This window comes from Anser brachyrhynchus (genome assembly GCF_964034855.1).
Source record: "Anser brachyrhynchus genome assembly, chromosome: 11".
Classification (NCBI taxonomy): domain Eukaryota; kingdom Metazoa; phylum Chordata; class Aves; order Anseriformes; family Anatidae; genus Anser; species Anser brachyrhynchus.
Window position 1 is genome coordinate 4,911,997 of NC_137706.1, and position 24,063 is coordinate 4,936,059.

Sequence of the window (24,063 nt, forward strand, 5' to 3'; positions counted from 1 at the left end):
TGAATGCTTGAGAAGTATCAACTTCACCTTCAGCAGTGATTAATTAAAATCAAACCTACATGGACTGGACTGATTTATTTTAGGAGTGATATCAAGACTTTGTGGGAAAAGCTGAGAGAAGTACTGGGGAATGCTGGCTTTTTTACAAAATATGTATTGCACTTGCAAATTTGCAATCCTTGCATTCCGTGACAAAATACAGAGACCTGTAAACATAAAAAATTGTTCCTCCTCACAGCCATAGTAAAAGTGCATTTATTTGATGAACCTATGCTTAAGCAGTAGAATTCTAAAAACAAACAAACAAACAAACCCAAAACAGCATTCTTTGCAGAGAAGAATATCCTGACTACTTTTTATTTTAGAAATCTTATCTGTACAAATTTGACTTTTTAAGACTGGTCTGTTTCTTTCCTGTCCCCTGCTTCATCTCTATCTCCAAAGTTTACATGAATTTGCACTCAGTTTTGATACAACATTACTTAGCATTTCTGCCTGGAAAAAAAAAAAGGCATGTTTCAAACTTTTCCATCTTTGAAAGGATTAGAGCTTAGCTTTACGGTCAAAGGCCTAATTAGTATGGTCTTTACAGATAAAACCACCCTTTTTTTCTGGAATTCATGTCATTTAAATTTTACCAGATGGTAATTTTTTCAGCAAAGAAAAATTTGTAGTGTGTTGCTTTAGGACAAGATAGATAAGGTTGATTTTTAGATGCTTTTAGATGAGGAACTGTTAAAGCCGCAGGCCTAACATGCAGATTTCTTGTCAACTTTAATTAGCTTCTGTGAACCTTAAATTATGTAGTTATTTAAAATTAACCAGGGTGAAGAAAAGCAGTTTTGCCAACTTTCCGCTGTTCACACTCATGCAAAAAGATGGCAAAGTAACTCTGTAATGCTGTGAACTCTGCGCCTGTGAGAAATGAATGCCAAGCCCTGGAATTACAAAATGACTCAAAAGAACTGAAAATGACAGCGGCTGAAATGAGAGGAACAAGTAATTCCTTATACAGAAAACAAAGTGGAAATGTGCTAAGCATGACATAAATAAAATCTGCCAGTTTTCAACAGACAAAAAGCACCAGTAGGGTGGATATGCTGAGAAACCTCTGCAGTTGCCTGATGTGACACCTAGTGACTGAGACTGAGCCATTAGATCCAGGAGTATCCATACTTACGTAGCTTGAGCTCCAGTTACCAGAAGAGCCTAAAATTTCTTCTGGCACATTTTCATAGTGTTGTTACTGCTGCTGCTTAATAACTATACTCAGACATAATGTGTGTGTATGCTAACAACAATAAGGGATGAGAATGAAATTTGAAAGGTGTTGGCATTATAGAAATGACCATGTGCCCTATTACAAAAATCACTAGTTACACAAATTCATTAGACAAATTTTACAAATCCTTATTCTTCACATTAGAGCACTGTTTAGACATGCTCTCTGTTTCTGCTTCTTGCAGAGTGGAAGTGCAGCAGCTTTGTTACTTTTACACAACAAAATAGTTTGTGCCCTTCTTTATCCTTTCCAACCACTGACCATTTGGGGCATGTATTGTTTTCTGGAAATCACATACTGGGGTTGGAGCTAAGAATCTAGAAAGAGATTACCTTTGCAAACCTCTGTTTGAGATTGGATGTATAGAACATCAAGTTTAATTACAAAAATAACCAGACTTCAAATTTGTCCTTCAGTAGAAAAATCACCATCAAAGCTATCTGCTATCTCTTGGCAAAGAAGAAGCAATATATTATTTCAGGGCATTTTACAAAAAAAATTCAAGGCCTTCACTGATACATTTTCCATCACTGAGACTACTAGTTGTGCGAAATAAACCATAGAGAATAAATAATAGCATGAGACACCATTACTAACACTACATCAAAATTCAAAAATAAAGGTAACAATTCAAGAGGTAATTAATTAAGCTGCTTAACATTCAAATAAATGTTGGCATGTCTCACCTAACATATACCGTAAGTTACCATTTAAAATCCTAGCCTACTCTGAATCCTAGCCTACTCTGCCTTCTTCTCTAAAAGAAGGAAAGGCAGACTTTTTTTGGACATGGAAGTCCTGGGGCACTGCAGTTGCACAATAATTAGATCAAAGTCAGAAAGTGCTGCAGGCACTTTCAAGTTGCATATAAGATGGTCACTTCTTCCAGCCCAGTCTCAGGACTGTCTTACCATCTTCTGTCACATTAGGCAGGTGAATGCTTTTGATCCCCCACAAGTCTGTATAGAGAGAAAATAAAGATATTCCTCATGCTTGGGGATATTATAATCCTTGGACAATTTCAACATCTTGTAATGACTGCACGAGTCGTTCTTAATGTCCTTCAATCCCTGGTTCTTTTAACTGACCAATGTACTAGTCAGCCTTATAAATGAAACTGGGAAATATGTTACAGTTATGAAGAGGGGCTTTTCTACAGACACGTTATTTCACAATTCCATGTCTGTTTCTGTGATAGCTCTGGGCCTCACTCAAATTCTTGAAGTAGCACTTGAGTGAAGACTTGTGCCTTTTGCACAAGGATGTATTTACTTCTTTGCTTGCCAGATAAAGGAGCAACAGGAAGCATGCTGACATTAAATAAATACTATTACTGAAATTATTTTCTTATGCCTGACCTTCTTGTGAAGATATGTGATCTGTGCATACTGTTGTCTCTGTGAATATATTGGCTATTCACAAATAAGACATGCACAATTGCCTTGCCTAATTATGTCCAATCTACATGACAAATGAACTGATGTTAAGGGGTTGTCCATATTCTGGCAATGAAGCGGGAGGTGGACTGGGAGACCCACAACAGCTTTTACAACCTATAATTGTGAAATGGATTTGCTCTCATCATTGTGTCTAAAAATGCATTACCTGGGGAGGGGTGATGGTTCCAAATCACCTGCCTGGATAATGTACTACAGAAAGAAAATTAAAGCCCATAGGAGAACGGGTCTTATCTCTGGTGGGCATTGGAGTCACAGAAAAGAGCCTCTGCTGGCCACAGACTGTACATCTTTCTTCCCAGTTGCATACAATGTACTTTTACAACAACAACATGTGCCGTAAGTGAAGGCTTTTAGAGGACTTAGTACAGTATGTGCTTATCTTTCTTTGCTAGTACATGTAAGTTTTTGTGAAATTAACTTCTGCTAGCCAGGATATCTACCAAAAGCAAACTCCAGCCTTTCCTGCTGTTCATGTGCATTCACATCAGCACCTTTGACTAGAAAGGAAAATCCTTTAGCAGGAATGCATCTGACTGAGCTGCCCGCTAGCACTTAAAGAACACAGCTTAATCAAGGTGTTTGGCTGCAGATTGCTATTATAGAATATCTACAGCGTGCAATTTCCAAAGTGCCTATAAAATTTAATTTGCTAACATGAAAAACAAATAAGACCGCCACAAACAGAAAAATAAGTCAAGATTTATCAAAGAAATAGTTATGAATTATTCATTCAGTCCTTCTATTACTGGAATTTGGGGTTTTGGCACCATCCCCTGAAGAGTTTACCTTTTTAATCTCTTCTAATTAGCAATTATATTTTTATTGATCTGTTCTCAAAAACAGAGTCAACTTTGTTTTTTTACAAGCAAACCTACTAAAGTCTAATAGATTTATTATTAAACGAGTAATAATTCAGAAGACATTATTCTGAACACAAGTGCCAGTGCGCAGGGGGAGACGCAAAGATCAGGTGCCAGGAGAACAAGAGAGGTCCCAGTGCCCCCTAGGTGAGCACAGGAGTACTTCCAGCTACAGAGGCTGCAAGCCCTGGCAGAGGGACACTCGGTGGTCTCCCTCCCTGCCACCACTCCACCTCCTGCTGACGGGCACCCAGCCAGGAGCTGCAGTGCTGAGAGGCATCTTCCATCCTATTTGCCTCCAGCAGGTTTCCAGAGCTAGTCGTATATGACAATGACCAAAGACATTCAGAAACTTCTCAGCTTTCCTGAAACCATTCCAGAGACCATTCAGGCATTGCGAACTGCCTCTCTTTTCAGCCATTGCTTGGAGGAGGAAAGAGGTAGCCTCAGCAATACCTCTCAGAGTACTTCTACTCTGCTTTCCCAACTGCTGTAAGGTATGCAGACTCCTGAAGGGTTTCTGCCTAACCACAGTACCTCTCTCCCAGGCAGGCTGCTGCCAAGACAGCAAAGCCACCTCCTCATCCAGCACTGCCCAGCAATCCTGCCTTGTGCTCCTGCTACATGGAGAGATGGAAAAGGGGGCAAAGGTTTGGGGCTGTGTGGCCTAGAAGGAATGGGGATGCAAGAGGAGATGGAGGGGTCTGGTGCAAACAAGTCAGGAGATACAGGCTGGCGTGGCCTAAAGGGAACGGCTGAGTCCCCTGACAGGTCGCTGAGGACCTTGGGCTGTGCAAGCTTCCACAGTGCTGCCTTCACCAGCTGGGGTGAGGCAGTTGTCAACAAAGCAATGTGCAGAGCGAAATGAGCCAACAGTAGAGGTCAGCCTTGAACTGTAAATTTCCTCTCCAAATTTGCTGTTTGAACAGTTGCTGCTGTTGACTGTCCACCTAGAAATGCCTGAGGGACCTATGCCAAAGCAGCAGTGGACAGCAGGAGGAAGAGAAAAGGAGTTTCCTTCCAAAATGCGAAGACACAAAATCTGGGTACTCAGAGCACTGCCATGTGAGGGTTTAATTACAAATGGTTAATAACACTTGGTTCCTCTGTGAATAACACAGAGATCCTAGTAACTTACTCCTGTCTGCTAGCTGTTCCAAAAGGGTCAAGATCTCATGGAACAAAAACACCTCAAAACAAAAAAGGGAAATAATAAAACTCAACCTAGATGGACTATTTCAAAATACTTGAGAATGTAATCAGTGTATGCTCCTATATTAGTTACATCCTGGCTTTAGGAGAGTTACCATTGCCCCTTGATGGCTTCCACTACCCCTTGGCAGAGCTGTCCAGCAAGTTGGTTCATCTGAAAGAGGAATGGCTCAGTCCTGCTGTATGTAACTGGCCGAACACCTGACGCAGGGATATTCTGGGCTACTCACGTTGCCCTTTTTCATCTGGTCCTGCGCTCAATGTCTAAAAACATTTAAACGGTAGCTACATAAGTTAGGTCAGTGCTTTATACAAAACACACTACCTGGATTTTTAAAGCTGAAAATTAACACGGAGTAATGAACTGCTGTTTGCTGGGTGATGTGAAGAACAAGCATTTATATTTAGTTACCTCTTGCAAATGGGGAGATCCCACAATACCATCCTCCCTTAAATGCAGCTGCCTAGACATTCATTTAATGCAGCAACTGAAGGGCAGGGATTCGGACTGAAAGACACAACCCTTACGTGGTGTCAGAAACATGCTTAAAGTTGCAAATGGGAACCTGATGATCAACAAAAAATGCACTGAATTTTCTAGGCCTGCTTTCTAACTGCAGCGCATTACACCTACACCAGGCGGGCGCTCTGGCATCCTTTCACTCAGGCATGTTTGCCAAGCACTCAGCACCACGCAGCTCAACCACAGCCGGTTTTCCTGTATCTGAACGCAACATCCCACACCAGCGCCACTGGCCTCGCACCTCCGCTGGGGACTGAACAACCACACGTGCACCTACACCGTGTTGCCATCTCCATCCTCCCCAAAACGTGCCCGAAGCCGAGTTCCCACCAGGGCCCTGCGCTGGCTCCCACCTCGGCGCCCCCAGGCAGGGCTGTCCCGCCCGGGGCCCCGGGTGCCCTTCGGGCTGCTTCGTGCTTCTGGTGGAACAGCCGCCGCGGGCGGCGAGGGGCAGGTGCCGGGAGGAGGGAGGCTTGCCGCTGCCGGCTGCCGTTTCGGCTCGCCGGGGCGGGAGGTGCCAGCGGGCGGGGCTCGGCTGCCCGGCAGGGAGGGGGCTCCCCGCTCTCGCCTCTTTACCGGCGGAGCCGCTCCGCGCCGCATCCCCCGGCTGCAGCAGCCGCCCCCGGGCCGGGGCCGCGCCAGGCTGAGGGAAGCGGGGCTCTGTCCCAGCCCCGGCCCGAGCCGCCGCAGGGCGCAGGAAGGGGCCGAGCCGCCAGAGGTCCTCGGCGGCTCCCGGGGGTCGGCGGCGGGAGAAGCGCGCTGCTGCTGCTGCTGCTGCTGCTGCTGCTGCTGCTGCTGCTGCTATCGCTGTCGCCTTCCCTCCCTCGCCGCAATGGGCCTCCGGGAGCTGGTGCTGTGGCTGCTGGCGGCGGCGGGGCTGGTGCGCGGTGAGTGAGCCCCGCACGGGCGGCCGGGGGGGGGGGGCCGCTGCCTTGGGGGTGCCGCTGCCCTCCGCAGCCCTGGGCAGCGCGGCGAGGTGCCGGCCGGGGTTTGGGGGGTGCCCGGGGCGGTGGGGAGCGGGGAGAAGCCCCTCAAGGCACTTCAGCCGCAGCTGCTTGCGGACAGAGCGGTGCTGCTCTAGAGGGGGGAGTTGGCGACTAGGAAACGAGAGGGGAGAGCAAAGTCTGACTGGAGCGGGGACAGAGGCGGCTCACGTGCGGGGGACCTGTTCTGCCCTGACCCAGATTTCCTCTCCGTCTGAAAGTGCCGCTGTGCCTGGTCTGCTGTGCTCCATCCGTGCGGAGCTGCTCCCTCTCCCTCCATAGAAAATGGCAGAATAAAGATCCTCCCCGGATTCGATGTGTAAAAAGGATAGAAGTCCCTGAACGTTATCAGGTGCATTGATGTAACGCCTACCATCCCTGCCGGGGACCTGGTACCCACGCTTTGTAGACAGCTGCGTGAATAGAGAACAAAGCGGAGAGCACCTGCCCCAAAGAGTTCTGATCTGTAGCGCTCAGAGAGCATGGGTTGGTCCTAACCTGTAGCCATTTTTCTCCCGTTGTCTCGTTGATGCCCTCCGCTGTACCGCTCTGCTCTCCTGATTATAGCCATGCCCAGGCAGGTGTCACAACAGAGGTGGTGTATTTCCTCCTCACCACCTCTCGCCGCTGGACCACGGCGTGCATGTGTTGACGAAGCATCACTACCCACTAGAGTTTGCCACTCCTGGCCAGCCAAAGAAGGAATCCCTCTTATAGGATGGGATGAAAGGAAAGGATGATAATACATTTGTGGTATGATTTTGCTACAGTAGCTGATGAACTATACGAATCCCAGTGGCATTTCTTATGCAGCATGTAGGATAACAGCTACATAATATCTGGTATAATGAGAAGAACATAACACTGTAGTTTTACTTTCCAATGTAGAATCCCAATCGTTTTTCTATTTATTCCTGTGCCCAAAGAGTCCCTGCAAGGAGAGTTCCAAAGGAAGCTTTATAAGGAGCTGCTGAAAAATTACAACCCTCTGGAACGACCGGTCGCAAATGATTCCCAGCCTCTCACTGTCTATTTCACTCTCAGCCTCATGCAGATCATGGATGTGGTAAGTCTGTAACCTCATAGGAAACTATTTCTTTAAAAGGATGAATTTTCCCTTCCCAGAACAAAGATATGTGATAGCAAAGGAAGACTGCAAGACCTTGGAAAGCACAAATAATTGAAGAGACAATGCCAAATTTTGACTGCCTTTTTTTAAAAAAAAGCAAATATAACAGTAAAGTTTGTCTCTTTCCTAGAGCTCTTGTCAATATTCCCCAATGTTCTTAGCAGTATGAAGTATTTAAAATGATGCTCAAACTTTATATTTTGCCTTTTGAATCCTTAATTGTACTCAAGTCCAACAAGAAGTGTAGTCTGTGGGGGAATATGCAACAACAAAGGTCTTGCTTACTGGTGGTCACTTGAGCTTCTTATTTGGGAGTGGAGGGAGGAAAGGGGTGTTCTGGCCAAAATCCAGGTTATTTCTTATCTTATTTAAACAAGATTCTTAAATTCTCTGCTTACTTTTTAGCTGCTCTGTTTGCAATCACAGTTGGGTGGTATAGAAATGGATATTCTTGTGCATTGCTTTCTAGGCTTATAAAATGCTCTGTAGGATCTTCTGGGTTCAAATATGAGTAATTTAAGCTTCATTCTGTCACAGCTGCACAAAGATCAAACTCTACACATAAGCAGATTTACAGTATTTATTTTTACTGAACTCAACTAGCTATGGCTGCTAATAAAGAAGTTAATTACTTAAAGCTAGTAGTTAACCTCCAAACACCATCGTCTTTCCATCAGAACCTTAAAGTGTGAGGCACAACAAAATTCAGAAAAGAAAAAGATGGGATTATTCATGACAAGTGGCTTGCTTTCTGTTCCCTTGGAAGCTGACAACTGCCAAAATCCAGACACTGTTCATTTATTATCTAAAGGTCAGCGCACACAGAGAACTCTGCAACTTTAAATGCTCATAGTTTCTATGCACATTTTTGCAAGTTTTAGGTTTATTAGACCTAGGGTGAAAACTAGGATATGTATTTCCACTGTGATATTTCCTATTTGCTGAAGTGAGAATAGACAGTTGTAATCAGTGACTTGTTTCAGTGTCAGTGCCACTAAAGCCAGCAGGCAAAACACATCACGCATCCTGTCTGTGGCAGATGAGCTTGCAATATGCAATACCAGACAGTCAAACAGAAGCTGTATGGGGTATGCCTACTGGAGTGAGGGCAAGGGAAGAATGTATGTTATGCAGAGTGCAACAGTTTGTAAAGGTGCTGGCAGGTTGCCTCATGCAGACTGGGGCTGTGCACGGACGCCTGGGAGCCAGCAGAGAACAGCCAGACATCAGACCAAACTCTGATGTGAGACAACAGCCCGTACCAGGGGCTTATAGCACAGATGACATGAACATCCCTTTCCCTGTAGGTGGGCATGCTTTTGTTATTAATGATACTGTGGGTGAGCTTAAGAAATTTTAAAAGAAGGGGATTTCCTCACACTGCGCACTCTGCAGATGCACACAGGAGGTGACTCCTGACACCAAGACTCATTCTGAGGAGACAAGTAAGCAAGAAAACCTTTGGAGTATCAGAGACAATAGAAAGAGCATAAAAATGAGGGACAACACAAAAACAGTAACTGATACCGTGTTAACCAGGGATATATTAATTTCACACTTCATCTTCTAATTGGATTCCTTTAGGGTGTATCAAGGTAAAAGCAAACAAAGAGGGATTTGAAGGGCAGGGGGAGTTGTGAGGACCGGGCCTGGATGGAGTGGAGTGAGAGAGGGAAGCTGAAGTGAGGAGAAAGAAGGGCAGCACAGACAGTGCTTCAAAGGTCTGAAGGCCTGACGGCCCCTGTTTGGGCCGCTGCTGCAGCTATTCCTGCTGGCTCAAACCTTCCCCAGTCTCTTGCCACGTACGGCAGGAATGTGGAGGACAGGGCAGAAATAACCACTAGGTCCTCTTGGCCCCACCTACTCTGTGGGCTGGAGTGTCAGTCTAGCTGCACTTTCCAGTGCAACAACAGCCCCTGTAGTGGCTTCTGCAGCAGCTCCTGCTGGCTGGAGTCTCCAGCTGTGGCCATGCCTTCCTACCTGCCTGCTTTTAGTTAGATTTTTATCTTTGGCAGTACTAGGCCAGTATGTCCCGGAAAGCTTAGCCAGTCTGAAGACCTGTTCGAACTGAGCGCTTTAACAGAACGTATTTTAATCATACTTCTGAAGATATCCCCACAACACACGGTGCCTCAAATGAATCTTGGACCAGGCTTCGATTAAAACCCTGTCCCAACCATGAACATACTTCTTAACATAGACTTCTTTACATCATCACCGAAAGCGTCCTGAATGGAATAAGCTGAACATCCATGAGACTTCATGAGACTTTCAAACTTCAATTGAATCTTTACTATAAAGGTTTCCCTTGCATTCTGCGTCAGTTAAGAGTGGGGCTTTCTCTTCCCCACACTCCTGACGCAGCTATAAGCATGACCTTGCCTACTGTACAGAGAGGTGGCTGCTGGGCAGACAGATGGCTAAAGGCCAGCAGTCAGTCAACTTCAGAGTTAAAAACTTATGGAGCTGTCCAATTTAATTAATAATAATAATAATAAAAAGTAGAACTGAAGGATTAAACTGCAAATATTCATAGATTGCTAGCCAATCTGGGTATAGTCAGTAACTGGCAGTCATGGCTAATATGATTCAAAAGGGAGTTTTTGATCCTATGTGCCTTCCAAAAAATCCCCTTCATTATCAGTAAGAAGCCACCGTTTTTGTATTGACAGTTTAGTTACAGCTCATTCTGCTTGCTATAAAACTGACTGCAATTATTTCTCAGAGGTCTGGGATTGACAGGCAAAGAAAGAAACAAACCATGAAGTAAATTAAGCTTCACACTATAAAACAAATGAGTTTTCTTCATTGTCAACAAGAAGCAAATGCTGGTGCGAAAGACAGCTACTTGCAATAACAATTACTGGTTTAACAAACTAGAAACAAAACATGTCACCATCATGCTATTCCTGCATTTTATATATCCACTTTAATGTCTTCAGCTAATACAAGATATACTGAGCGCTAGACCCATCCAGAGCAGATCTGTCAAGTCCCCGGCAGAACTCCAGCTGCTGATTTCCTTACTTGAACTCTCTTCCATTCCACTCTGACTTTGCCGATAGCAGAAGGGAGATAGTATATGAAACCCTTTCCCAACAAAGTGGACATTTCCTACTTCACATTTTTAGTTAATCCAGATTGCAGATATGCAATTACAAATATCTGCATAATTGCAGATATGTTTTTCTTTTTATTAATATTTTATAATAATATGCATGCTAGTATCAGGACTACCTAATGAGGGACCTGTAAGTTCAAATTGCCCCACCTTCGTTTAGTCCAGTAGTAGAAAACAGCTAATGAACTGTCTAGTGAGAATGCAAACTGACAGCATGAATTATGCGAAGTGTTTCCAAGTGAGGAGGGAAAACAGGGGCAGCATATGAAAAATGCAATTTGGGAACACATTAAGGAAGAGGAGAGCTAGGAAACTGGGAAATGCTTAGAAAAGAGGTGGGAACACATGGTAGACCTGAGAGTTTGGAAGAATGGTGAACTTTAGGTGCATGAGGAGAGAGGGACAGAATGGAAAGAAGCATGTTTGAAAGGGGTGGACTTTGAAAAAGCTTCTGTATCTAGTTAAGAAGCACTTTTAATAGAAAGATCCTAGGTATATTTTAGTTCACTTTATTTCTAGATTCCTTATAGAAAAATTGCTGCTCTTAAGCCTTGCAAACGATCTTACAATTAAATCATAAATCAGTGAAAACAAAGTAGAAACAGCCAGATAGCCAGAAGTGCTCTTCAAGGACATTTGAGATTTATAATATCAGAAGAAGAATAAGAGATTTCTTTTGCTTTTTGTAATTATTTGCTTCAATTTTCTTGAAATGAGAAACGCCAAGCAATTCAATAAAATAAATGAAAAATAACCTTCCTGTGTGATTTAATGAAGTCTTGTTTCAAAACTCCTTGCAGGAAAGCAATGTATATTGAACTAATAGACATAATAAACCTGTCTGGATCTGAGTTATAAAACATTTGGAGACGTCTGACTTAAGGAAGCTAAACAAAATTTAAGAATGAGCACAGAAGGAAAATCCTAACAGATGAACCCTAAGGGTATCTGCATGCCTTAGTGGCAGTAAAGGAGAAGGGATTAGTGGGTGGTCAGAGTTGCTCATGGTCACAGCTTCAGCACAGTGTTAAAAAAAAATTCAGGACAAGGTGTAGAGAAGCTACTTATTTTCTCTGCGTCTCACCTGATGGAAACCCCATTATCTCCACAAAAAGTCTTTGGCATCTGCCTATGTAATATTTCAGTGCTGGTGTGGAGTATGAACCTAGCCTATGCTTAGGGAAAACTTTCAACAGATACATTTTTGTGAAACAGATTCTTGAAATTTGCTGATATTGTATAATTTCGACACTGGATACAATTACAGCCATCACTTTCTTAAGCACTTTGTGGAGGCAAGCACTTAATATTCTTATTTCCTCCCGTAATATCCATCCCAACGACAATATCAGAGAATATCCAGCCTATTGGTTTAGAGTGAGCACTAGGAACAGACGCAGAAGCAGTGCTCTTCCTGCTCTGCTAAATCTTATGCAGAACAGGGAATGGCATAGAAAAACAAATATAGTGATAGTGAAGGTATTAATTTTGTGCCTAGCCTGACATTTTTACAAGACATATTCATATTTGCTGTTAGTGCAGTTAAGAGAAACACATCTGAGAGAATTCCATCCCCAAAAGTCAGAATATGAAACATTAGAAGTTAACACAAAATGATCATACATTTACACTGCAAATTACTGCTTAGAGACACAGAAGTGAAGATCTGGAATACACTGAGATATACAGTGATAGTTCAAATTTCAAGTTTACTGCTATCTAGACAAGCAGAAAAATCCAACACGTATTGCAGTTTGGAAGAGACCTCCAGAGGTCATCTAGTCCAACCCCCTGCTCCAAATATGTCTAAATAGATCCCCTTACTCAGGACTGTGTCCAGTCAAGTACCGAACACTTCCAAGGACACGGACTCCACAAGCTCCCCGGGGTAACTTGTTTCCAGTCTGTAACTGCCATCAGGGTAAGAATTTTCTCCTAACATTGGATCAGAATTTCCCATGTTCCATCTTGGAAACAACACTAAAAACTTTCTAGAAAAATAAGGTACACTTCCTTCTTCAACAAGATTGGGTACATAGCATAAAGATACTTCTAGTGAAGTATATCAGATTTCTTGACTATTTGCTGCAAAGTATGTATTTTGACTTTAATAAAGCCTTTCTGAATAACATTCTCAGAGAAAAATATGTAGAGAGTAAGGCCTTGGCAAACCCACATTGCAGAATGGGTTATAAAATCATGGAGTAGTTGTCAATGATTCACTGTCAAAACAGTGAGATTTAGTTACATGGTGAGATTCCCCAGGAACCTATCTTGACCTCAATTATTTTCATTAATGGAATAGCATAGGTGGAATAAGAGAATTTTTCATTAAATTAACAGATGACATAAGTTTGGGAGGGGCTTGCAGAATATTGAGGGAAAAAGTAGAATTTACCATTGTCTTGTAAAAGTAGAGTAAAGGAACTGGTATGACCCAATTTGATGCATGTTTTTTGCAAAGCCTAAATTATGTTAATTTTTGAGTACTATGTTTTAAGAAATATTTGGATGCAGTGGAAATAATCAGTGGAGGCTTTGCTTGGCTTGAATGAGTTTAATTTGATCCCTAGGTGCTTTCTCAACCAGAGCCAAAGATAGGTCAATACTGCCTTCAGATGAGGGCAGATATTTGTATTATCTTTATCATTCTAACGAGTATAAATTGTAGTCATGGTCCAGGCTTTCCCTGTGCTAGATGATATGTAAACACAGCAGAAAAGTTCATCTCTGTTTGTAAACACTTACAGACAAGTTATGTGTTGACAGACTAGATTTCTTTACCAGTAAAATCATTCATGTCACTGGAACTGTTGATGAAGCTCACATGACAGTGTTAGTCAAATAAAAATGCTAAAGTTAAGACCAGACAAACTATTGCACTGGGATCAGAACAATGGCTTTCTGATATTCATTCTCATTAATATGCCTTAGATTTTTCTGCGGACTTTCAGCAACAGTACTTTGCAACTGTTGACTACGTTACAGTGTTCTGGTGCTCTCTGGCTTGAATCTCGAATTTTTACCAGCTCTCTCTGTGGAACTCAGAACACCATTTTGTGAGTGTCCTAAGCTGGATGAAGCACGCTGCTGCTGAAAGAGATGCTCTCAGTAGTCTCTGGCCTCATGTCCCTACCCCTCTGGCTTGCACTAGTGCCTCTGTGACTGAGTGGTGAGCTATAACAATGTTGTGCGTAGTCATTTCTTTAGATGACTTGTCTTTAGTTTAGAGTTAGATTAGCTTAAATTGCACACAAACCTCTACCCTTGGCTTTTTTACTTCTTTATTTAAAATATGTTATGTTTAGAAAACTCAGGTTAGTTCCATCTCTGTCAGAGCCATGTTTCTCAACCTGGGAAAGTGCTGGCTAAATACGCTTTTAGCTTGTGAGTTCTACAGCAAGACTTACAGTGACAAGCATTTGGTGGATATAAATGTGTCCATTTTGCTGAACTCTGATAGTTATTATTTTTTTCTTTTTACTAGCAGAAAAATCAGCATTAAGTCATTTATTTAAGGAAATTGGATTTAGTTATTAATCTCTATGAATATTCAAATTGTTACTTATGTTGCACAATATCATTTAGATTGGAATCTTCCATAGCTTCTCCAGACATTTCCTAGCTAATTAAATCTTTTAGTACATAAGCTTTCACTTATTTTCCTGTTTCTCCTGGTTCTTTTTTGAATTTCTAGTTGGGAGAAAGAAAAATGCTGAACAATTTTTTTTTTTACCTAGTGAGCAATAGCAGAATCTCAAGAGAAATCCTGTTCCTTTAGGCTGTTCAATTCACTTGTGCAGACCAAAGAAAACATGAAAGCATGAAAACTTTTTTATGTTTATCTGAACTCAGTCAAAGTTTGCTCATTCTATATTGCCCTTGGTTACTTGTATGATTTAGAATTATATATTCAAGGGCTTTCATCCTTGTCTCATTTTACAAAGCATAAGTATACAGCTGACTTCAATGACTTACATACAGTGCTTAGAAAAGCCACTGCATAAGAATCTGCAGGCTCGGTATTTGCAATCAAATACTCTGGACCCACTGGGCAAGACAGTAATGTGAAATATTTGAAATTTTAAAAAGAAAATTATGCTATCATTCAGAGAAGCAGAACAGATTTTATAAAGAAACAGACTATAAAACAAACACCCCCTCAAAAAAAAACAAAAAAAACCCAAAAAACACGAGAAATTTAAATGTGGAAAGACAAATAAAACAACCAGATCAACAGGCTCATTGAAAAATGGTGCTAAAGAAGTTTTTAAGCTGTTTATCAAACCTCAGCAGCTGCTTTGTAAACAATGGTTGTGGCAGAAGCTCATCAAATCTGCATTATACTTTTAATTTTTTGCATTCATTTCGGTACACTAGAAAAAGTCTCTCCAAGCTTTATTTTTCTTTAGCTTGGCTGCTTCCCTCCATGCTGAAAGGAGAAAATATTTTCATTGTCATCTTGCAGCCATTTGCCATTCTACCGTGATTTATTCCTTAGAATTTAGAAAAGCAGAACAGCTGGGATATGATTTTCAATATTTTTAATTAGTTTAATACCTGTGGAAGTTACTGGATTATAACAAAAGTTTTCTGATTCCCCTCAAAATATGAAGACCAGATCTTCTCCAATAACAGCCTAAAATATTCTGATAATTGATGTATTTAAACAAGCAGCCAACACATCTCCAACCCTACTGTTGAGATTCAGATTTACTAGGAGAAATTGCAGACTTATTTTTGTGGTATTTGTCAATTTTTCCTGTACTTTCAAAATCTTTTATTGAATATTTTCTGGCCTTTTGAACTAATTTTTTCATCAGTATCTTTCTTCTATCTTTGTATCTTTTACCAGTATCTACTCTTCTCGGACAATGTTAGTTCAGGAAAGAGTAGATGTTTATTGTATGAGAACTTCAGGACTTTTTTTTCTGGTTTCACAGGAGAGGTCTCCTGTTTAAACCACCTGGGAATTGTAATCCAGATCAGGTTTTGGGTTTGCTTGCTTGTTTTTAATATCATAGAATCATAGAATGGTTTGGATTGGAAAGGACCGTAAGGATCATCTGGTTCCAAACCCCTGCCATGGGCAGGGACACCTCCCACCGGACCAGGCTGCCCAAAGCCCCATACAGCCTGGCCTTGAACACCTCTAGGGATGCAGCACCCACAGCTTCCCTGGGCAACCTGTGCCAATGCCTCACCACCCTGAGTGAAGAATTTATTCCTAAAACACAAGAAAAGCAAAGTAGTTTCTTTTAACATTCCTCTCATCCCTTGAGATATAATCAGCCCTAATCATAAAAGCTTAGTACTTTGTTTTCTAAACACACTGGTGTGGATACTCCATTAACACAAGATGTGAGCAGATATCTAATGCTATGTGACTTGTGATGAAGGTTTTTATCCTTACTATGAAAAGTATGATTAAAGTCCTAGAAAGTAGATTCTGATGTGCTGTATTGCTGTAGAGCACAGGACGAAGAACACAAAGCTTACTAGAACAATGGAGTTTTCAAATCACCTAGAAATTATTACTAGTCCTCAGTAATCAGATAATTAAGCCAAACTACAGCACAAGACATAGTTTCTGAGAGTCCTGTCTTTCTAACTAGCGCTTGTCCTTACACAAGGATTTAAATTCAGAGAAGTTTAGGGCCTGAAATGAATACACACCTTGTAATTTTAAGAGTTCCTCTTTTTATAAAGACTATTTACAGTTAAAATTACAATATTTCTGTCGTATTCAAGTACTAGACAATATATCATGCTGTGGTTTTTATGTGCACATGGACTGATTACATGCTCTATAAATCTGGTGCTCCTCGGCAAAGCCTGTTTTACAGTGCATGTAAAGATGGCAGCTGACTTAATTCTTCCTGGATTTGATTTGCCTCTGAATGCACTGTGAACATGCACTGAGGAAAGAGTCCAGTGCAGGTGGTTGCCCCTGCTGGACCCATTTCTTGCCCAGGAAGGCTCCTGGAAGTGCTGTGGAAAGATGCTGTGGGCTGGATGAATTCTATGGGGAAAAGCAACCCCTGCCTAACCAGCACAGCCTCTGCCCCACTCCTGTAACATGACCTGTGTGGGTCCACAAGTTGGCAGGAGAAGTGCTGCAGTGATTTCAGGGCTGATGACAAGGGAAGCCAGTAACTGCTGCAAGCAATGCACCTAACCTCCAGTGCTGTCCTCGGGAGCCCCTGTGCTACCAGAGGAGCTTGGGGACTAGAGTAAAGCACCAGTGTTGGTTTAACAGTTCTAAATGTTAGTCCTGATGGGTATGACTCTTGAACAATGGAGTATGTGGTATTCTGTTTCATTTATGTCTGTATTCTCCGACCTGTGCAGATACAGTGACTGCTTTTCTCAGAAAAGCATACACTATAAAAAGTTTTCAGTAATTTGCAAACTAATAGTGCTGACAACAGTTGAACAAAGCATTGCCAAAGGATTGCAAGCAATTTTCTATCTATGAAGAGTATATTAACATAGAAACATTTAAATGTTAATTACTTCAAATTTAGATGATACAGATTTGAATTCTTCAGTTTCTGTAAACTCCTCACCATGCTTGACTGAATAGACTACTGAGCAATCCAACTGTTCCCAAGCTAAATATATCTCTGAGTTACAACAAAGTAAACAAAAAAAAAAGGTGTGGGGGGAAGTATCACAATGGGTTGGCAGCAGGCAGCACACAGCATATATGTACAAGCACATATATAGAAAAATAAAATTTAAAATTCATTTAGAATTTCAAACACTTAAACAATTATTTTCAGTGTGATTCAAAGATCGGAAGTCCAATTTCTTTAAGTGATATATTCTTTATTAGCAGCGCTGGATGCACAGGGGATCTCTCCGCCTGTCATGCATACCCGAAGTGAAAAGCCTTCCCAAATTTATACAGCAGAGTGATGAATATTTTATTAACGCCTATACATATTCATTATCTAACCCCGCCTACTCTCGCTTCTCATGCTAATTAGTTTTTTTGTGTCCTGCGTCTGCGCAGATCCTCTCGGTGGTCTTGGGCAGGGGTCGTCGGGCTGTGGTCGGTGGTCTCAGAGAGGAAGGCCGTAAGTCTTCCTCACAGTGTACTTTTCACCCTTGGTCAGGATTCTGCTGAGTTAGCTTTCTTCCTAACCGCAAGGACTGGTTTTCGCCGATTCTCCTGCTTATTATTTTCTTATCTTGGATTCCAATGTCCTGTTCGAGATATATTGCCCGTACATGTCCTATTTCGAGATGCATTGTCTGTACATCTGTTTCCTGTCCTATACCTAATGTTCTGTTTTCCTCAAATATTTACATTTTTAACCCTTACTTATCTGGAATCGCCTCAGCTTCCTTAATCAAGTGTCAACTAATTTATTTTGAATTTTTAAGTTATTTAACATTAAAATAGATTGTTTTCCAAGAATAACTAGAAGAAGCCTAACGTACAGTTAAATTCAGATTTAACCTTCATTTATGATCGCATGTGCATGGCTGTTCACTGAAACCAGAATTTGATTTGTAAAGAAGAAAGGTTTCAATTTGTAAAGAAGAAAGGCTTCAACACTAGCTGTACTGGGAAGTGCATGGCATAAAAGATTTTATTGGCAGCAACATAAGAATATGAAATCTATCCAGTTTGTCCCTCCAAAATCCTCTAGCAGTGATGCGAAGATGTATTTGCATGGCCTGTAAGCATATCCCTACGTTACATACATGATGATCAATAACCACGCGCAAAGTTGGTGGACCCATGCCCATGTTTATACAACACTACCCCTTGGGACTTTTATTGTTCTCTGTGTTCAGCTGTGAGTATTAAGAGATTTCTGTTGTTGGTAGCCTCATAATTACTCTCAATAGCTATGCAGTTGTGTCAGTTGACTATCTGAGAAGAAAGAAGCAGACCTTTCACACCCCACCACCAAGAGTACAAAAGGCAAGAATGAAAACGATAAAAGTAATGAGCACTGCTAAGTTTGACTGAAACACTCACTGAGCTCAAGAAATTCAGATAAGCACGGATTTTATGGAATTTGTAGACTTTGCTCTATCTCTGACCCCATCAGCTGAAATGTTCATTTCATAGGAGAGAGTTTGCTCTTTTGTGTTGCCACAGACAGCAGCCTGAAGGACCATGTAGGTGTTCTGACGCTTGTTGCATTTGTGAAGAAAGACACACAGGTGATTTTCATCAACATATTCCTCTCAGCCAAGCTCATTGATCAACATCTTTTTTTAGTGACTCTGTATAGACACTAAAGAGAAGTGAGGAACACATGGATTCTCAGGGAAATTTTAAAATGAAGACCCTGTAAAAGAAGACTGTTTCCGTGCATCTGCATTTCTCCCTTCCTTGCCTAACCTACTCTCCCCCTTCATTTCTGAATCTGGTGGTTAACTTGAAGTAACCTTGATAATGAAGAGAGGACGTGTAGACATCTAAGTTCCTACAGACTTCTTGAAAACACACAGTGAGGTAGTGGATGAAGAGAAATCACTGGGTGGGGGGGCTTACCATTAAGTCATTCATTTTGTCTCTTAATATAAGAGAAGTGATGTCAATTCTGTGTCTACTCAAAAGTAATGTGTAGCCATGATCTTCTTGCAACATAAATCTGAACAACAAAAAAATAATGGCACTAAAAGCGAGACATGGCACTAAGGGGCATGGTTTTGTGATAGGACTCAGTAGGTCAGGTTGATGGTTGGACTTGATGATCTTGCAGGTCTTTTCCAACCCAAATGGTTCTGTGATTCTATTCTGATTCTAAAACCTGTCCCTGACAAGATGTAGGGTGAGGAATACCTAGATTTATGCAATGCTGATTCATCCTCTCTTCCTGGGCGATTAAGGTGTCTTTGTAATACTTTGTGGACCACTGTGCCAAGAGCTGCAGAGACATCCAGCAGGATAAGCAATGTATTTCGTATTTCACCCTTCTCCAGGGTATTTTCTAATAGCCATGGTGATGTGTCTGTGCTGTATCCTGGATTGAACAGAGACCTTGAGACATCTAGAGACATCTACAGACATCTAGAATATTGGTTTATGTTTATTATTACAGAAATTTGGGGAGTTCTTGCTTAATTTGCCTACATTTCAAAAGTTGGAGGAAAAACAGCATAGCCGGAGAGACTGTCTGAGATGAGTGACGGCAGTTTGCTAACTGGTCCTCTGAAGCTGGCTTTAACTATGTCCATTCGCAGTGGACTGTTCCTCATGGTTGTGGCCTGGTCAGATGCCTCTGTCTCTGTGGCTCTGGTGTGTGCCTCAGAGGTACTGCTGTTTTAGCATGTGCACTGATGCTAAAACACGGCTGACATGCTCTGGTCAGCTGTGGAAATTTCTATTGCACAAACGAGCATAGAAGAATACTGACAACGGGCTGGTGCTGGAGCTGTATGCTCTGATCACATTGAGGGAGAGGAAGAGGCAGCTCTGTGTTCAGCTTCTAGTTCTACCACGAACCCTGTCTTCTCTCCTTGAAGACATCACTTGCATTCCTTCCACAATATTTTACTACATAAAAATGCTATAACAGCATTTCCCTGTGATTTTGAACATTTTGAGGAGGAAGACTTAATAACAAGTCATACGTGACTTAAAATTGATAAGCAAGAATAAAATATAGTTGAATCCCCTAGATATAAGTCTATCTTAGCATTACTGTTACATCAGGGTGTAACAAGCTGACCTTTCAACTTCTGTGTTTTGCAGCTCATCTCTAGGCAAATACATCAGCTTCAAAGGCTTCAATTCCCGTTTTAACTCTGTTTGGGGAGGAAGGCTATGGGAGCTCTTCTATTCCCTCTTAGTCTGGGGAACTGTCTGTACTTGCCAGATCCCAGCATGCGTTAGGAGCTGGCGTGCCTATCCGTGTCAAACTGGCAATGGTAACCACCACCTAGAGCCAGTACTGAACAGTAATGCAGGGTTCAGTCTTCTCAATGGGAGCGCCTTGGAATATAATTGAATCAAGACTTACTTGTAGAGAAGGTGACAGAATACAGTTATTACTTAGCATGTTTGCGGTAAATGCAACGACACTTTTAGGTCTATGCTATATTTAATAATTGAACTGAGTGAAACCTACAGTGAATCATGGGAATTCATAAGTTGAAATAAATTCACCCTCCCTCTCTTGCTCTTCAAAAGAATATTTTTTCCCACAAGATGTTCTGAAGTATGTTCCTAGCTATGCTGTACTCTGCTTATTTAATAAGCCTGATCCCTGCTTGTCTTTGCAAGGATGAATGTGTTCAAATCTAAATACAATCTCTTGTTAATAATGAAGTACTGAAAAAGAAAAATGACTGCTATTACAATTACATCTCCATGGTAACACAAATGGTACATCATGAGCCTGTTACACACGTCTGTAATCTCCACTTCTTTTCTGTGAAACTAGGTGGAAATAAGTCTCAAGTCCACTGCCAGGACAAAGCTCTGTTACAGTCAATGGCAGTCACAACTGTCAGGTGTTTTGTCAGGGTATAAATGGAATGGAAACACATTCCCATGTTTTAAGTAGGCTCAGATGCTCTGTCCAGAGCTAAGATGGCTCTTCTGTGCTCCTTCTCCAGCAGTTTGGCTGCTGTATAACACTTGCATCAATCCAGAAGACCTGTACATTGTTTTGAACAAACTCTGCCTTTCTTTTAAAGCAGGACAAAGTAACTGGGGAGAGAGCACAGGCTGCTCCTTGAAAAAAGCATGTAAGACCAAATGGTATAAAGGAACCACTGGAGTTTTTCAGACTTGCAAAACAGAGCACATATGGGACAATTTCAAAAACAAATCAAAACACCAAAACCCAAAACCCTCAGAATTTTACTTGTAATTAAGGGCAGCTTTTTTCTTCCCCTTTATGTTCCCTAAAAACCTATTTCACATTATCAACTCTCCACATGGCTTTTTATTCCTACGCAAAAAAAAAAAACAACAAATAATCCTTAATTCCATCCCAGGTTGCATTTTAATAAATCTTGCTTTTTAGCAGGGGAAATGTAGGCAATTCCTTAGGCTTTAGGGGTAACAAACATGCCCCACTAGGCAGCAGCCTCTATTACAGTCTTCAAGATCAAGACTTGCTACTGCCTCCACCTAAGGACTACAGGCAGTCCTTGGCAAGCAGCAGCAATTTTCATTTCAATGTCTCTGCAGAAGTGTTGGGCTGGCTTTTTTAAATAACTGATAGTTATCTTTATCCTCGAGATGGCAAAATTCAATTATGTAAGCGCTCCTAAGAAGTGGGCCACCTTTGACTTTAACACAGAAGTTTAGCACTAACCTCAGCACACAAAGACCAAAGAATTGCAAGTCTCTCCTGCATATTGATTTAATGTTAGAAAGAATGTGAGCTCACTGCGGTGCTTTCAGGCGGGCTCCAGGTAGGTGAGGCTGGACCACATGCTGCCCTGGCCTCTCCTGGGGGCTGGCCACGCAGGGTGCCACTGTGCACCAGCAGGATGTGCAGGAATGGGGAAGTCCAGCCCCTCCACTTCTCTCCATAAAGTTTTGAGGACTTCAGCTTCATCCTGTCGCTATGGCTGCCTAAAAGCATGCCTGCAGCTCCAACCATAAGATACATGAGCACCTTGCTGGCTTCAGTGTCTTTATCCTTACATATAGCACAGAGCTGAGGAAGCATTATTGCCCATTCTTTCAAACAGGAAAGTGAAGCACAGTGATAATCAGGTGTCCACCACTCAGAAGGACCATTTCAGGATAAGGAATTCCCCGTTCCTAGGCTTTTCTCTGACTTTTTCTTCCTTTCCAATTTCCTGCTACATGAGCAGCTTGCTATGGAGCCCATCTAGGATCTGGCTTTGCTGGGGAGCTCATTCTATATCCTCTTTTATCCTCTTCCAAATTTATGGCACTGCTTCAATGCTGGGCTCTCAGATATGATCTTCAGCACATTGCTTATACAAGGGATTATGTCTGCTCTATCGTTAGGGCCCGATAGCTTCCGTGAATCTTAGCTCCACTTGACAGCAGCTTGATCTGACAGCATCAGAGAACTGCCAAAAGAAGCCAAAAGCTAGTAGTAGATGTATCTTTTGCCAACTGGCCATATGAGTGCTTAACTCACCCTCCAGGCCCTTCTCTCAGAATTAACACTCTAAGTATTCAGGCCTTTTCACTTTATACAGCGCTTAGTGTGTGACCCTAAAAAGGAAGAGGAAGAAAACCCCAAGCTGTGTTATGCAAAAATTCCATCACTAATTAAACATGGCAGGATTTTAAATGAGGTGGGATAAAACTTCATTAGGTGCTAGTACTTTGACAGAAGATGCTGAGAATATTTAATGAACAAGTGCTGAGACAGTGAGGTAAGAGCTAATGAACTAATTAACCTTCTGGTTTTAAGAGGCTAACATTCAAGCAAACAGAAGTGAAAATCTATATTGGAAGTGCCTTACCAGTCTCTCACTGGCTGCCAGCCCATTCTTAATTTCAGACTGCAATTATGAACGTTGGTCTTGTGACGAGATGTTGGTCAGGAACCTAGCATTTTTGCTAATAATGAGGGATGTCTTAACATGTTTCTAGGAACTTTTATTAAGGTTCATAGTAACCGAAGTGCAGTTCAAAGAGGTGCTGAAGAAGGCTGGAAGCAAGCTGTGTCTCTAAAGCCTTATAATGCTGGTTCTTGAAATGCACAACAAGCTTTCTCTGAAATCATGGGGTGAAAACTTGACTCTGCTGCTATCAGGAGGAGTTCTGTTGCTTACTTTGCAGTTTGCACACTTGTGTTTAACTAACCTTAAGAGTTTTGCAGTATGCCACTACTATGCCAACTCATTCAGAGTTAAGGCTCTAAGCCAAATCATATTAACTGTGTTTCTATAGAAGCATTACATGAATTACCCTTCAACTGTGAAGGCAAAGACTGCTGATGCTAAAATTTTCATAGCCATGTAAGAGGCTTCTGGTTCTCAGATGTGAACAGTGGTACAATTTAAAAGTCCTTCTGAAAACTGAGGCCCTTTCACATGTTGAATCAATAAATAAAGGTTTTTGGAATTACATATCTTTTATGAAAATTCTGATTTAGTTAAATATTTCTCAAAATGGAATTCAGGAACTTACTAACTTGTTTTTCAACAAAGCAAGTGATTTTTTTTCTTTACAGCTGTATGTAATTATTTATCAAAACATTTAGAAGACTGATGCAGTCTGAAGAGTTAACATAGCTGTTTTTACAGAAAGAAAGGAGATTAACTGGTTTTAGGAAATGCTTTTATTAAAAATAAGCATTTAGGAAATGTGACTGTAGTCAGTCATTTCACTAGTTGAAAATCTTTAGCTTACTTATGGGGGAGAAAATACTAAACTCTTCTGAATGGGAATTTTCTTAGGAGTCTTGCAGAAAATGGACAAAACAGGGACAAGCATTGCCTGGAAAGATGAGGGAGCGGGAAGGGGAAAAGACTTTCTATAGAGAGTATGACAGTGCATATAAACACCAGGTCTCTCCTCAGAC

General features: G+C 41.6%; 1 protein-coding gene across 2 annotated transcripts in view; it reads left to right on the plus strand.

Moving 5' to 3' along the window:
* Positions 1 to 5,595: 5,595 nt before the first annotated feature.
* The window catches only part of LOC308201163 (neuronal acetylcholine receptor subunit alpha-7), a 44,058-nt gene continuing 25,590 nt past the window's right edge, over positions 5,596 to 24,063 (plus strand). Inside the window, exons 1-2 of one of the 2 annotated variants that reach the window (XM_080608129.1) lie at positions 5,596 to 6,224; positions 7,247 to 7,386. In XM_080608129.1, the coding sequence (XP_080464255.1) occupies positions 6,170 to 6,224; positions 7,247 to 7,386 (195 nt within the window). In that variant the 5' untranslated portion in view covers positions 5,596 to 6,169. The remainder of the gene's footprint in view (positions 6,225 to 7,246; positions 7,387 to 24,063) is intronic. The other variant, XM_080608128.1, reaches the window with a different exon arrangement.